The sequence below is a fragment of the Lampetra planeri genome, chromosome 51 (assembly GCF_965212315.1).
Source record: "Lampetra planeri chromosome 51, kcLamPlan1.2.h2, whole genome shotgun sequence".
NCBI lineage: Eukaryota > Metazoa > Chordata > Hyperoartia > Petromyzontiformes > Petromyzontidae > Lampetra > Lampetra planeri.
In genome coordinates this window covers 7,975,568-7,989,725 of record NC_136157.1, presented here as the reverse complement: position 1 = coordinate 7,989,725, position 14,158 = coordinate 7,975,568, and the positions used below count along the sequence as shown (strand labels likewise).

Below are 14,158 nucleotides of genomic sequence, written 5' to 3'. Positions count from 1 at the left end.
GAAAACTAGAAAACAATTTTTTTTTAATTTTACCAGGTAAGGCTCGCTGAGCTATAGAGCTCGTTATTTAGAAGCGACCTGGCCACAAATTATCGCTTATCCTCATCGTCACGTGGTACTTGATAGCAGCAGCCAAATGCTAACAACGCGTGGTGATGTTGATTTAAAATTGTCGAGGGGAAAAACCGGAGGACCAGGAGAAAAATCCACGCGACCACGGGGAGAGAGAGAGACACGAAAACTCAAAATACAGCAGGCGACAGGGTCGAACCCACAACCTCCTGCATGGCACAGACGAGGAAGATAACACGACGCCCTGTGGCGCCTATATGGGCACGGTGAAGCGAGCTTGGGCGAGGACCGAACGCGCGACCGGCGCGGCTCACGCTCCGAATGCTCCCATCCCAACGTCCCTCCTCCGGTGTTGCTGACAAACCAAATCAATTGGCACACTTACCCACGTGACAACTTAATTTGATTGGCTCTGTCGCTCGGTGGTGGAGGGTTATAGATTTTTTTTTTAAATTGGTATTCTAACCTGCACACTCTCACCCAAAATAAACAAATTATAAGTGACAATGCAGCATTTATGAGCCACGCGTTTGCTTTAACTTCAACCGAGACCCAGGTGAGGTTACGGGTCACGTTGGCAGCGCTTTCCAAAGGCTAATACCCCCACCTCGTCCACGTCTCGGCTGTGCCCCCACCTCGTCCACGTCTCGGCTGCCCACCAGGCCGGCCGTGGCCGAGAGCCATCGACTTTGGCTCCGAATTCTCTTCAATTCTAGCGAATGGGACCAGGAGCCAGATGCCAGTGTCGAGGTCTGCTAGCTACGACGAGAGCGCTTCAGGAGAGAGAGATTGCGTGTGGTTTTGCTGTTCCTTCTATGTTGGAGAAGTCCAGATTACAGCTGTTTACTTTATGGTCCATAGTTGTAGGTTGCAACAATCACATCACTGTGGCTCGTGTCTTTAATTTTCCATTCGTAACGGAGGTGTGCGCATCGGGTTGGCGGTGATGTCCCACGGTGGTTGATGGTGGAATGTCACAGCCAGGAGGCGCGATGATATTTGGGTCTCGAATAAGGAGGTGTTTATTCTAGACATCCACGTTGCTCTACTCTGCTTGCCAGCGTTCTTCCGGATCTGGGTGACGTTCTAGGATGGCGACAGCACGATTCCAGAAGGGGGATGGTGCATTGTTGAGGTCTTGGCTGATGATGGGTAGGTGGGTGATGATGGGTAGGTGGTTGATGATGGGTAGGTGGGTGATGATGGGTAGGTGGTTCATCATGGGTAGGAGGTTGGCGTCGGTTTCAGTGTTCCGGTTACGATGCGCATCGCGTTATTCGTGCGCGTGGCAGCTTCGTGTTCCAAGCTCCCGGACCGGGCTGAAGTCGCGGTGACTCCAGCCGCCGAGCGGATCATCTCGGCAGTTCGCAGCGCGTCAGCCACGGCACCCCAGGTCGCTGCTGCGAGTTCCCGTAGCGGGGGAATGTGTCCGCGTGGTGAGATGGCAGCCTTGTCGCGTGTTACCTTAGACCTCACCGATGACGTCATCCAGGCGAAATGGTCGTCGTTAATAGAATCCAAACCCCAAATAAACCGCCCCGCCCCCGTGGACCAGGCAAGGGTAGCAAGAGTGCGTTGTTGAAACGTACTCATCTCAACGTCACACACCGGCAGTCCAGTACAAAAAAAGTTTTAAAAGCCACCGCTCGGCACGGAGACACCCTCCAGCCGCAGGGGCCGGGCGGCAACGAACGCCGGGGGGAGGCGGCGACCGGAGGCCCACGCCGTCGGCGCTCGGCGCTGAGCCCCCCTCGCGCCCCTCCCTGCGGCCAGAACTCCTCCACGCGGTGGACACGGCGCCGTTACCCCTTGAACGTCCGCGGCAGCGGCGTCCCCTCTAGCCCTGAACCCCCCCACCCCCACCTGTCACGAAGAAGTCAGTGCCTCTCCCCTACTTCTAAATTGGCTCTGCAGAAGTGGCCGAGCAGCGAGCCGAGTTTAACCACGGACGCCCGAGCAGCCCGGCTTGGGAGGAGACGGCGCTGACGGCCCAAGCGGTGCACCTCGCCTGCCGCTGGGTCCTTTGCTGCCCGGCGCGTTCAATGGGAGGGCCCCGCGCGGGGGTTGGGGACGCCCCCCCCCCTCCCCCCGGGGCTGCGGCAACGCAACCAAAACGCAGTCCGCTCGGGGGGGTCGCGGAGGTCGGCCGCGTAAAAACCCCCCGGGGGGGTCATCCGGCGTCCGCAGTGGAGGGGGGGGGGGGGGGACCTCCACGGCACGGTCACTCGGCGCGGAGGCCGCGGGGGCCGTGGAGCAGCGCGGCCGCGGCGGCCGCGACGGCGGCCAGGGCCGCGGTGAGGCCGCCCGCCTCCAGGCGCCGTCCCGCACCGCCGCCCGGCTGGTTCCTCCGCCGGTCCGGGTGGATCTTGTCCGGGCGGCTCTTGTCCGTGGGGACCGGCTTGTCCCCGCCTGCGGGATTCAGGGGAGAGAACGCGGAGGCCGGGTTGATCGTTGTGGTCGCGAGCCGTCGAATCGTGCGTCGAACCGCCGCCCTCCTCCTGGGGCCCCTAATTGTTGGGGGCCCTGTTCTTTTTTTTTAAACTGTGCCCATTACAAACTTGAGTATATTGACCTCACGCAAAAATCTCCGGCGTGACCTGCGCAGGGCCAGTCTGTGACCTTACGCGGGCGGCGCCACCGCGATTGGCCGAGGTGCGAGCGGCTCATCATCCGCTGCCGGCCACGCTGAACGCGGCCAAAACAACGCGCGCCGGGGCGAGAGTGAAACGAGGCTCGTGGCTAAAGTTCAAGTGCCGTGGGCAGGGAGAGGCGTTTCCCATCACTCGTGCGCTTCGCTGCGGGTGATGGAGAGCCCGGCACGAGTGTGTCATGATGAATCGACGTAAGCCCAACACACTCCCTCCCCGCCAAGACAAAGCGCCCCGCGTGGGGAGCCAGGTGCCTCCTGTCCCCCGCCCCCCAGTCCCACTCGAGGTAACAAGACAAAGGCCCGTGGGTGGGCTCAGGTGTTTGCGCTGCTGTCATTTTCTGCCGTGTGGCGAACACCAGCTGCTGGTCGTGGGCGGGCGCTTTACTCTTCAAGCGAAAGTCTCGGCGCAAACAAGCGCCTTTTATGTACGTTCGTGTGCTGAACTTCTTTCACACTGTACGTAGCCAACCATGCTAATCGGAGGTGCGGGGGGAAGGACAACAAACTAAACACAGAAAGCGGTGCTAAATAAATGAGTTTTCAATCTAGACAATTTCAAAGTGCATAGCTCGTTTGGCTTCCTAATATCGGAAGGAAGAGCGTTCCAGACGGCCGCAGAAGCGCGCCCGAAAGCAAACAAATACACCAGTGCCCGCACGTGACCTGTGCACGAGCGTGACTGGGGGTGCGAGTTGACCCCCCACCCCCACTCACCCGTGCCCCCCGCGTTACTCGCGGGTTTGATGGGGTCGGCGCCGCTGCCGCCACCGTCGTCGTCGTCGCAGTCGTCCTCGTCGTCGCAGTCGCGATCCCCGCTGGCAGCGCCGCCCTCCCCGCGAGCGTCGCTCTGCCCGCCGCCATCCTCGGCCTCCTCGGGGCCCCCGGCCACCTCGTCCCTGCTGCCACCCGCGCCGCGCTCCCGTATGGCCTGCGCACAGACGAGACACGACCCACGCGCTCAGCGATACGGCGGCTGGCCGACGTCCTTTTATTTAACCCGGGGGTCGGGAGCCAGAATATCACAAAAAGACATTCAAAAGAACCTCAACATTTCAAAGGGCCGCATTGCCACGCGGTGAATACGAGACGATGGTCCTTCATAAGCAACGTCGCAGTCAGCCGCAGGTGGCCGACCTCTGATTGAACCACGTCGCAGTCAGCCGAGAGTTGCGTAAATAACCATCGAGCGGCCGTGGTATTGGCGTGATCGCTCTCATACCGAAGGAAGGTGCCGCCGTGTTTCACGGACCGCAGCGGCGGCACTCGTTTTGCAGGAAGGGGCGACGTTGTTGCTGTGCTTGATCTCGGTTGTATGTGTGCTGTATGTTCAACTTCTTTCACGCCGTACGTAGCCACCCGCGCTAATCATGCTCACATTATTGGGATGTTTGCGAGCAGCTATGAAGGCCGGCACGGCACACGAGGGGGTGGGTTGCCAACACTACGCCAGGCCGCCTTTGTCTCTCGAGGGGCGATGTTCACACACAGCACCAGTCGACCTAGGGGAGCCCCAGGACCGGTTCAGATAATCGTCGCTGGTGTCGGCCGTGAGCGGGAATCGAACTCGGGTCGCCGGGTTCGTAGCGCGGCGAACTTAACCGCTACACCACGAACCACTGCGCCACCGCTCCCCACTCACAATGCACGCGTGCGCGTGCGTTTGCACACTCACAAACGCACACGTGCGTGTGTGCGTGTGTGCGTGCGCAAGCGGCTCATACATCGCGGCCCACGACGCCTCTGGGACGCATTCGTCTCATTTATGGGGAAGCAGTCGCTCGAGGGATTCCGCTTCGTTTTTGAGAACGAGGCAGAGTGTGCGCGACTTGGCCGCCTGAAGAATGTTTCGCGCGGTTACCGTGCGTGTCCGGGCCACGACTTTGGCGGAATCACCTCGGCTCCACGTGAGGTGGAGCCGCCGGGTCATTTGGCGGCGGTCAAAGTGCGAAGAAGTTGCGGTTTGCGCGATGGACATCTGCGGGAAGGAGCATTGTAGCCCATCGGATTGCTCCAGGATCAATATTCCGATTCTGGATACCCGGGCACACATATATACTGTATTGTTATACACAGTAATACCCCATTTCCACGTCTCTCCCCCTTTGACGTTGTTTCGCTAATTCGTCGCCACGTTGTTCTACACACCACTACCCGACCCCACGCACTCACGTCGCAGACAGCACGGTCTCTCCTTCCTCGTGATCCGTCGCCCTCTCGGCCATGGCCTCCACCACCACCACCACCACCCACTACTGCCCTGCAAAAGGAACTACTTTGCGTCACGCATAGTGCTGCAGAGTACAATATATTATTTGCGTACGGTATTTTTAGTGAGTTTTTATATAGTGTACTGTATCTAATTGTACCGTGTATAATTTGTGTTCAAGGTTACTGCTGTGCACTAGCGTTGTGTGCAGTATTTTAAGTAATTCAATGTAACGTTGTGGGTTACATCTAGGATGAAGACGCACCTCCGATTAACACGATTGGCTACGTACGGTGCGAAAGAAGTTCAACATACGGTACGTACATACAAGGCGCGTGCATTAACACAGCTTCACCATACCCTCCGCTGCCTTTGTTCAGCTCTTGTGGAAAATTCGCTTTGATTTACGCCTTTTCGAAATCCTTCGCTCCTTTAAGGAAAGCATCCTCGACATCCACCGTGGTATGCGTGTATATATGTGTACGTTGCACAGTGATACATATATTTCCTCCCACTTGAACGTGGCATCGTCGTAAAGTGTATCCGCTGTTGGTGTGATCTCAATTCGTTTGTAAAAAAAACTCCGCGCGTTATCGTTGGGGGAGCAGCCCCCAGGCTACACGCGGCTCATTCACAAAGCAGCTTGGGAGCATTCACCAATCTGTCGTGGGTTAACTTAGTCATTCAACTGACTCACAACTAACCTCCAAAATAACAGAAATAATGTCACAAATCTGGGTCACAAATGATGAAATTAAACGTGTCGCCCACGTGTGGCTCGTTATTATTCAACGCTGATTTATGCTCGTGCAGCAATTTTCGATGTGTCACGTGGCGACGTTTCTAAAGTCGTTTTTTGTTTTCATTTCTACTCACGTCAATGCCGCACGTTGTAACACACGCTCCCCTTTTGTCATTTTGGTGGCAGGCTGTTGTTTTTTTAGCAGCCAATTATACGATGCACAGTTTACCTTCTTGGGTTGGGGGACTTCGCGTATCCTACATATTCTCAGGGTGGATGGACTATACTCTGCAACGGTAAACGTACGCTCCGTCGCGCACCCCGTTTAACTCCTCTCCCGCAAATCATTGGGGCGCGAGGAGCGTTGGCCGAGACCCAACAACGCACCTCGCTCTGAGCTCCCCAAGAAGAGTGATTCACGCTCAGGGAAAAACAAACGCAGGTGTGTCAGCGAGAGTGAGAGAGAGAGTAAGAAAGAGTGAGAATGAGAGTAAGAGAGAATGAGAGAGAGTGAGAGAGAATGCGAGTGAGAGAGAGTAAGTGAGAGAGAGAGAGTAAGACTTGACTTTTATTGCCGCCAGCAGCAACAACACTGGAGGCGATTTCGATATGGCGAAGATGGCGGTGTACAGAACGAGAAAAAGATGCTGGAGGGTGACACTGACGGCTGCTCTGTGCTGCTTCCAGTGTTCAGGGGCCTGCTTAAGGCGCGCCTCCGGCTGGAGCACGCGTACCACACAGATGTTGGTGATGTGCACGTCTTCTTCGAACGCTGGGGAGCCGGAAAAGCCCTTTGTACCAGCGTGGACGGCACCCTCGTGTTCACCTTCTGAAGCACTCGCTCGTCACCGTGGCGTGCGGGATGACCACCACAACCACGTGACTTTTCTTTCGTGTTGTGCGCGGTGGTTTTAGCGCCACAGCGCGTGGATTTGTAGCGATTATTTTCATTTGTTTGCTGGTGAAGAGAGAGAACGCTGTGTCTGCTCGCCGGTACCGTGGGAGTGACTCGTCATCGGCGCCTCAGCGACCGTCTGGAATGCTCCTCCGTCCGATATTAGTAGGCCGCTGGAGATGGACTGGCAAAGTGCCGTTAATGATTGTCACTATGCTTGGGGCATACGGCACGTTTTCTGTGCATATGGGGTGTGTAGGAGCAGCGCTCTGCACATTGCATTTACATCGGAGCAACCCGAGTTCGATTCCAGGCCACGTACAGCACCAATCCAAGTGGTACCTGAACCAGGCTTGAGCCTCCACTAGTTCCAATCAGCCTTAAATGAGCACTTGGCTGAGTGTGTGAAGATTGGCATTGGTGTTGGGTCAGGAATTTTGACTTTTTTTTATTTATTTTCGTGACTTTCCTACCTGTTCTCTATTTTGCACTCCTATTTCATTGTTTTTGTATGGGGTTTGTATTGTTTGTTGTTGTAACTTTGCTGACCCGCCCCTACCGGACATCTGTGAAAAAACCCATCTTCACAGCTCATCAGATTGCTCCTCCAGTCTAAACAAAGATTCGGATTCCGATAGCCGCTCAGTGGGAGTGCCCCGCTCCCTGGGGGCTCCCTGGGGGCTCCCCGCTCCCTGGGGGCTCCCTGGGGGCTCCCCGCTCCCTGGAGGCTTCCCGCTCCCTGTGGGCCATCATCGCGAGGCGGCCGTAGCCAGCGTGGAGTGTCGGCATCGGCCTTCCAGCAAGCACGGGAGAGTGACAACGACAACCGCGTGGTCTGCAAAGATTAATGTCGGTTGTTTGTCCTGCAGGGGATCGATACAAAATCCCCAACTTTGGTAATCCCTTCCCATCGCCACATTTCCCAAGCTCGTATGACCTTGAACAGTTCAGTAAACGTGTCAACGCTTTCGTCCTTTCACGACTGTGACGGCGACGTAAGTGAGTTACCGGCCGATTGAAGTTTTGCGCCTCTGAGTCTGTGTTCAGCAGCTGTGTAAAAAAATATAATCCTTACACTTCACCTTGGCAGCTGTCCGGTTCGGTCAATAACACGAGCGGCTTTAAATAACCCAGGAAAGCCTCACCGAGTCTCAGGATGCTGTTACAAGACGGCGTTGAGATGTTGGGCTAATTCCACCGGTGTGCGTTTCGAATGCGGCAGGAAATCCGAACGCGGGGAGAAAAACCCACACACACGATGCCAAAACTCGCACGGCTCCGCACGGTTGGATTCAAGAATTCACTGCATCTAACTTTGTATTTTCGCTCTTGTCCAACACATAACGGGTAAGTTACCGTGTAAATACACGGGAAGTCGCCCTGCGCACCGTGGCGGCAGGAGCTGTCCGCAACTCCCGCAGCTGGGGCTGACTCCGATTCACGGCTCGCATGTCCACGTGGCCGATACCAACGGCAGAGCGGCTGCATACTTCTTGTGAAACGGACGAGTCATTGCCTCGGGGTTACGAGCGCGACCCCGACTCTGCGGTAACTCACGCGGCGCGCATCACCCGCGGTCGACAATTCCACGGGCAATTGCCACCGGCACGTTGGCGAGCGCGGTCGCCGCTCGCCGCAGAGGTTCGCGCTTTGAATCCAGCGGACGTCCTGATTTAGTGCCGCGGGTTTATTGGCGAGAACGCCATTTGGAGCCGGCGTCACGGTTCCAAATTTGCCAGATTCAAATAGTTACACCGGCTTTTGCACGTACAGCAACGTCGCCCACCCCCCCCTCCCTACTGGCAGACTAACGCCAGACCGCAGGCCGGGTCCCGAGTGACCTCGTGCTACGCAGGCCCAGCTGCCACCGTGGGGGCCCTTTCAAATGGTTGCGCCGAGATGCGGCGATGTGAGTCGCTCGCAGCGAGTGGCGTGCGGTGGGCTCTGGGAGGGCCGCGGCGTCCACGGCGTGTCTCTCTCCACGACAACGCCTCGTCGTTGTCGCTGTGTCGCGCTCCTCGCCGGCTGCGTGCGCGTGTGGCGAGTGACTCTGTGTGTGTGTTTGTCAGTCAACCCGTGGCACCCGGGTCTGTCCCGTGACCTCCTGCCAGCGGGCGTTCGACACTTCACGGGGTCTTAAAGTGCACTTAGCCTGGCACAAACGCCGTGGTGACATCACCGTCACTTCGTGGTGAATGGCGGTTGTTTTCCGGGTATATCTCTGTGCATGTGGAGAGCGTGGTGTAGCGGTTAGCACACTGTGCTACGGACCCAGTGACCCGAGTTTGATTCCCGCTCACGGCCACCAACGCCATTGACGATTATCTGAACCGGTCCTGGCTTTCCCCTAGGTCATCTCAACCTCAAATAACTTCCTGGTGCGGTGCCTAAACATCGCCACTGGGGAGACAAAGGCCGTCTGGCGTGGTGCTGGCCACCCACCTCCCTGATGTGCTGTGCCGGCCTTCATAGTTACTCGCGAACATCACTTGCCCCAACAGTCTGTTAAGGCTACACATGGAGGATCTTTGTCCTTGCGTGCGTGTGACGAGCGTCGCTCACCCGCACGTCGTGCTGCAGCTTGCGCACGGCGCGCTGCACCGCCGCGTCCACCTCCGTCACTCGCACCTCGGGGTTGTGGCTCTGCGCCGCCACGCCGTTCTCCACCACGCGGTGCGTGTCACTGGGGGGGGGGGGGGGGCGAGACGGGGAGGGTGAGTTGGGGGGGTGACACTCAATGCTACGGCCACGCGCTCGTTCACCCGGAAAAGCCCCACCGAGTCGCAAGGCTCGTTTTCAGGAGGGTCCTGCCAGCTGTTCGCAGCAGGGGGCAACGCTGCTGCTGCTGTTGCTGCGTGACCCCTCTGGAGTTCGTTTGCCGGCAACTTTGCGGCGTTTGGAAGTTTTGGCCGGTGCCGGTTACAGTTCGTGGCGTGGGGGTGGGTGTCTTTTTTTTAGCTTTGGGAGAGAAAACAGGGCAGCAACGCTCTATCCCCGTTCAGATGGAAACAGATGGAGATTGGTCTACTTGCCGTTGCTGGTACACCAGGGTATGGCACCTGCTCGACATCCGTGCGATGCAAGCGTCGACTCTGCGGTGCTGGATTACAGGGCCACGTGCGTAGCCACCGCCGCTCGGCGACCCACGGAGGTCCGCGGAGACTCCGCCACGGTGGCTAGCATATGTTAACTACCTCGCCTGGTATACAGGAGGTGGTGGGTTTGATCCCGACCCTGACGCCTGCTGCTGTATATTTGGAGTTTGCGGTGTCCCTCTCCCCGTGGTCGCGTGCATTTTTCTCTGGGTCCTCCGATTTTTCACATTCAGAATCAACGTCACCACGCGTTTAGAGCATTTGGTGCTGAGCCCCTTCGTTGAGCTATTTGTGAAAGCCAGGTCGCTTTCGAAAAAGAGATACTATATAGCTCAGTGGGGCCTTACCTGCTAAAATAAAAAAAATATTCATAGTTTAGTAAAACATTTTTTTTTACAGCTAGTGGCCATAAGGGGTCTCAGTCTAATGGTGAGAATGACCGCAGCAGATGGTGACCCCTGTGGGGAGGTGAGGGGGGGGGGTAGGGATGGGGGTGGGAGTGTGACCACTGCCCTCGCCGCACCTCTCCGTCATGGTCTCGCCGTTCCAGCAGAGTGACGAGTCGTGAGACGCCAGCTCGGTGTGGCACAGCGTCTCCGCCAGCGTCGCGAAGAACGTGCGGTACAGGCGCAGGCTGCTGTGGAACTCCCTGCACGCGGCACACGGAGATTGCGCGCGTTAGACACCCCGACGGCGACTCCAGTTTCGTCCTCCGTTAGGAATTGGCAGAGCCTCCGTGAGGCTCAGTGAGACGCTTCCGGGGAAAATACTGGGAGGACGTGGGAGGCGTATGAGGCAAGGTGCCGTCCATAAATGACGTCACGCGATTTTGGACGATTTTTGACCCCCCCCCCCCCCATCGTCACACGGCGTCACAAAAAGTCAGACCCCCCCTCAAATATGACGTCACAAAGCTCTGCCCCCCCCACAAAAAAATAAAACATGCTTCAAATCGCTTTAAACTATTGTCATTGTAGTGTGTATTTAATGTGGTGCTGCACTCTGGTGTTGTAGGAGAAAATATTTATTAAAAAGTATATTTAATTCAGTACAACGTGTTGTCTATATTTATTTAAAGTTGCGCATTTTGATGTGACGTCACATTTCTCAAACCCCCCCCCCCCCCTCGTCACACATCGTCACAAATGTCTGACCCCCCCCCCCCAGGTGTGTGACGTCATTTATGGACGGCCCCCAAGATTTCGGGTGAACGCAGGACATCGGCATCGTCCACTTACAATCAGGCGCAGTTGGCGACGTACGGTGCGCATGAACGCATGAAGCCGGCCCTGCAACACCAACTAATAAAATCTAAATCGGTCGAAATATTTGCGACTCAACCTCGCCCAAAATCTCATTTGAAACGTTGCAAACCCGTAGGCGCGGGGTGTCGTGTGGGTGGAGCGGGAGGGAGAGGAAAAGTGGGGGGTGTGGGGTGGAGGATGAGGGCATCGTCTGCCGCGGGATGAGAGCGCGTGCCACTCCGAGCAGATGGCTGCTCAGTGACAGAGCTCGCAGCTCGCCACCACAGGAGGGGAGCGGCTTGCGAGTTTAAATCCCGGCCGGGGGTCGACGAAGCCTCATCGTCCCTCCTGGGTCAAAGGTGGTTGCGCTATTGGGAGACTTGCCCCATCACAGGGATGTGGAAATTCCACTGCTCGCTCGGGCCAGTGAATAGGACGATGGGACAAATGGCACCGTCTCAATGCTCTTCTGAGCGGTAAAGCAGTTTGACTGGATTCGTGCAATTATTAGTATCTTTAGGTCAGCGTGTGTGTGTGTGTGTATGTTGAACTTCTTTTGCACCATACGTAGCCAACCATGCTAATCGGAGGCGCAGGGGAAAGACAGCAAGTGTGTGTGTATGTATGTTGAACTTCTTTTGCACCATACGTAGCCAACCATGCTAATCGGAGGCGCGGGGGAAAGACAGCAAGTGTGTGTGTGTGTATGTTGAACTTCTTTTGCACCATACGTAGCCAACCATGCTAATCGGAGGCGCGGGGGAAAGACAGCAAGTGTGTGTGTGTGTGTGTACGAGTGACCGCAGCCGCCTATGTGACCAGCTTTGTCAGAAGCTCCATCTCTTCCGGCACTATTCCCCCTCGCCCTGAAGATTGCCGCTATCGCTCCCCCTCTCTTCCTGACAAAATAAAATCCACACGGGACCCCGCAGCGTCCCGGCAAAAAAAATTCCACCCGATCTCAAAGCTCCCTGAAGAAACATCTTGGAGGAGGCGGCATCTTCTCCCATCCACCCCCTCCGCCCCTCATGGCCTCTGCCACTCAGCTCCGTCTGGTCTCAACCACCGCGTCCACTGAGACGTCCCTCCTGCGTCCGGGCAAGGCCCCTTTCCACTCTGCCAGAGTCCTCCCCGTCTCCTGTGAGCGTGACCACGTCAGCCCGACACCCCGATCCCTCCGCTGCGTCCCGACCCGATCCCGCATCAACTTCCATATCGCACTCAGCATCTTAAATACGTTCTCCACGGCAATGTTCTTCAAGGCAAGGGCCGCGGGCCACTACCGAAGGCCCCGGTCACCCTCTGCTCTGTGGGACATCGTTCCCATTGTCCAAGTGATGTGTAGCCAATATAACGGCGTGTGTCCCGTTCTATCCAAAGAATACACGTGTGTGAGTGTACTCGTACCCGCGCACACATCGTCACGTAATGCGTAGCTTCGTGCGACTTCAAATGTTAATTGTGCATTTGTAAATTTGCGATTATTTTATCGCTTAAAAGAAATGTCGTACGCCCGAAACCAAATCATCGTCAATGATCGCGAAAGTGAAGCAGGTTCTTAGCCTGGCGTGTGTCACGTGGGGGCCCACCAGTGTACACCACGTGTTCGAAGCATTCGGCCGCAACGGGATGGCATTAGAGCAGTAGGTGGGATGCACAGATTTTGCTCCACTCACTAGCTTGTGTTTGTTTATTGAATCGATCCGTGTTTGCGTGGGGATTTCTCCAAGTTGTCTGCTTTCCTCCCACAAACCAAACTCTCGTTTAACAGTCATGCAACCATCCTAGTGTAGCCCCCCCCCCCCCCCCCCCCAATGAAAGGGTCACAAGATTTGGTGAATAAACACGTCCATTGCTTCGGATATTGGACGTTGGGAAAACCAGAGGGCACAGCGATTGTCCCAATATTCAATCAGAAAATAAATAAAAAAAATATTCTATATTAATCTGCAGTAAAAACCACAGCTGCGTCTCAGCTTAGAACCGAATTCAAGAGCCCAGAATCAGAATCTGTATTTATCCTGGAGGAATCTGATGAGCTATGAAGCTCTTTTTCTATGTACGTGGAACTTCTTTCGCACCGTGCGGAGCCAACCGCGCCTATCGGAGGTTCGGAATTAGAATGTCATTTTTTCTACAGAAGTCCAGGCCAGGCTTGCGGTTAGAGGAGAACATTGCAAATCTGTTAATGATGCGAAAACCCACCGTGACAGACAGATGAGCGCAGGCTGTGAATTTTTTTTATTTTATTTCACAACGCGCAGAGACGCATCCAGACCAGCCTACTCCCCACGTGCAGTTCTCTTGAGCCGGTGGTCTCTGCAATTCCCACCTCTGTGCGCGGGTGGAGTTTTTCCTCACGGATTCTCCTTACAAAGAACCGAGACAACGTCCATGGGGCTTTGTCATTGCTGTTTCACGGGGGACGTTTCGCAAACTGCCGAGTCAGCGCGTAAATGCGTTCTCGGCGGCCGCATCTGTGCCGATTCCCACGGGGGCCCGGGATCTAATGTCTAATTGCAACATTGTTCTTCAGACGCCCCTGCATTTGGTCCAGGAGCATTACTCGGTCAGCGCGAGAGATTAATGACGTGACAAGAACGACACGCGTGGCTGGCTCCTGCCCAGGGTGCAGTCAGGTCTCTCAAAGCGTCTGCGGGGAGGAACAAGGAGCGTGTTTTGTCTGTGTGCATGTGTGTGTACCTGTGTGTGCGTACCTGTGTGTGTGTACCTGTGTGTGTGTACCTGTGTGCGTGTACATGTGTGTGCGTACCTGTGTGCACGTACCTGTGTGTGCGTACCTGTGTGCGTGTACATTTGTGTGTATACATGTGTGTGTGTACCTGTGTGTGTGTACCTGTGTGTGCGTACCTGTGTGCGTGTACATGTGTGCGCGTACCTGTGTGCGCGTACCTGTGTGTGCGTACCTGTGTGCACGTACCTGTGTGTGCGTACATTTGTGTGTGTACCTGTGTGTGTGTACCTGTGTGTGCGTACCTGTGTGCGTGTACATGTGTGTGCGTACCTGTGTGTGTGTAATCGATAGCGTTGCGGTTAGCGCTACGCTGCGCTATGAACCCAGCGACCCCGAGTTCGATTCCCGCTCATGGCCACCAACACCGGTGACGATTATCTAAATCAATCCTGGGCCTCCCCTAGATCGACTCAGTGTCAAATAAGTACATGGTGCGATATGTAAACATCGCCACTGGAGAGACAAAGGCGGCCGGGCATGGTGCTGGCCACCCACCCCC

At 56.0% G+C, this 14,158-nt stretch overlaps 1 protein-coding gene across 1 annotated transcript in view; it reads right to left on the bottom strand.

Moving 5' to 3' along the window:
• Positions 1 to 1,852: 1,852 nt before the first annotated feature.
• The window catches only part of LOC144734473 (glypican-5-like), a 74,314-nt gene continuing 62,008 nt past the window's right edge, over positions 1,853 to 14,158 (bottom strand). The window contains exons 5-8 of the mRNA XM_078616673.1: positions 10,184 to 10,309; positions 9,128 to 9,248; positions 3,437 to 3,650; positions 1,853 to 2,481 (exon numbers count right to left, since the gene is read on the bottom strand). Coding sequence (XP_078472799.1) covers positions 2,294 to 2,481; positions 3,437 to 3,650; positions 9,128 to 9,248; positions 10,184 to 10,309 — 649 coding nt within the window. The 3' untranslated portion in view covers positions 1,853 to 2,293. The remainder of the gene's footprint in view (positions 2,482 to 3,436; positions 3,651 to 9,127; positions 9,249 to 10,183; positions 10,310 to 14,158) is intronic.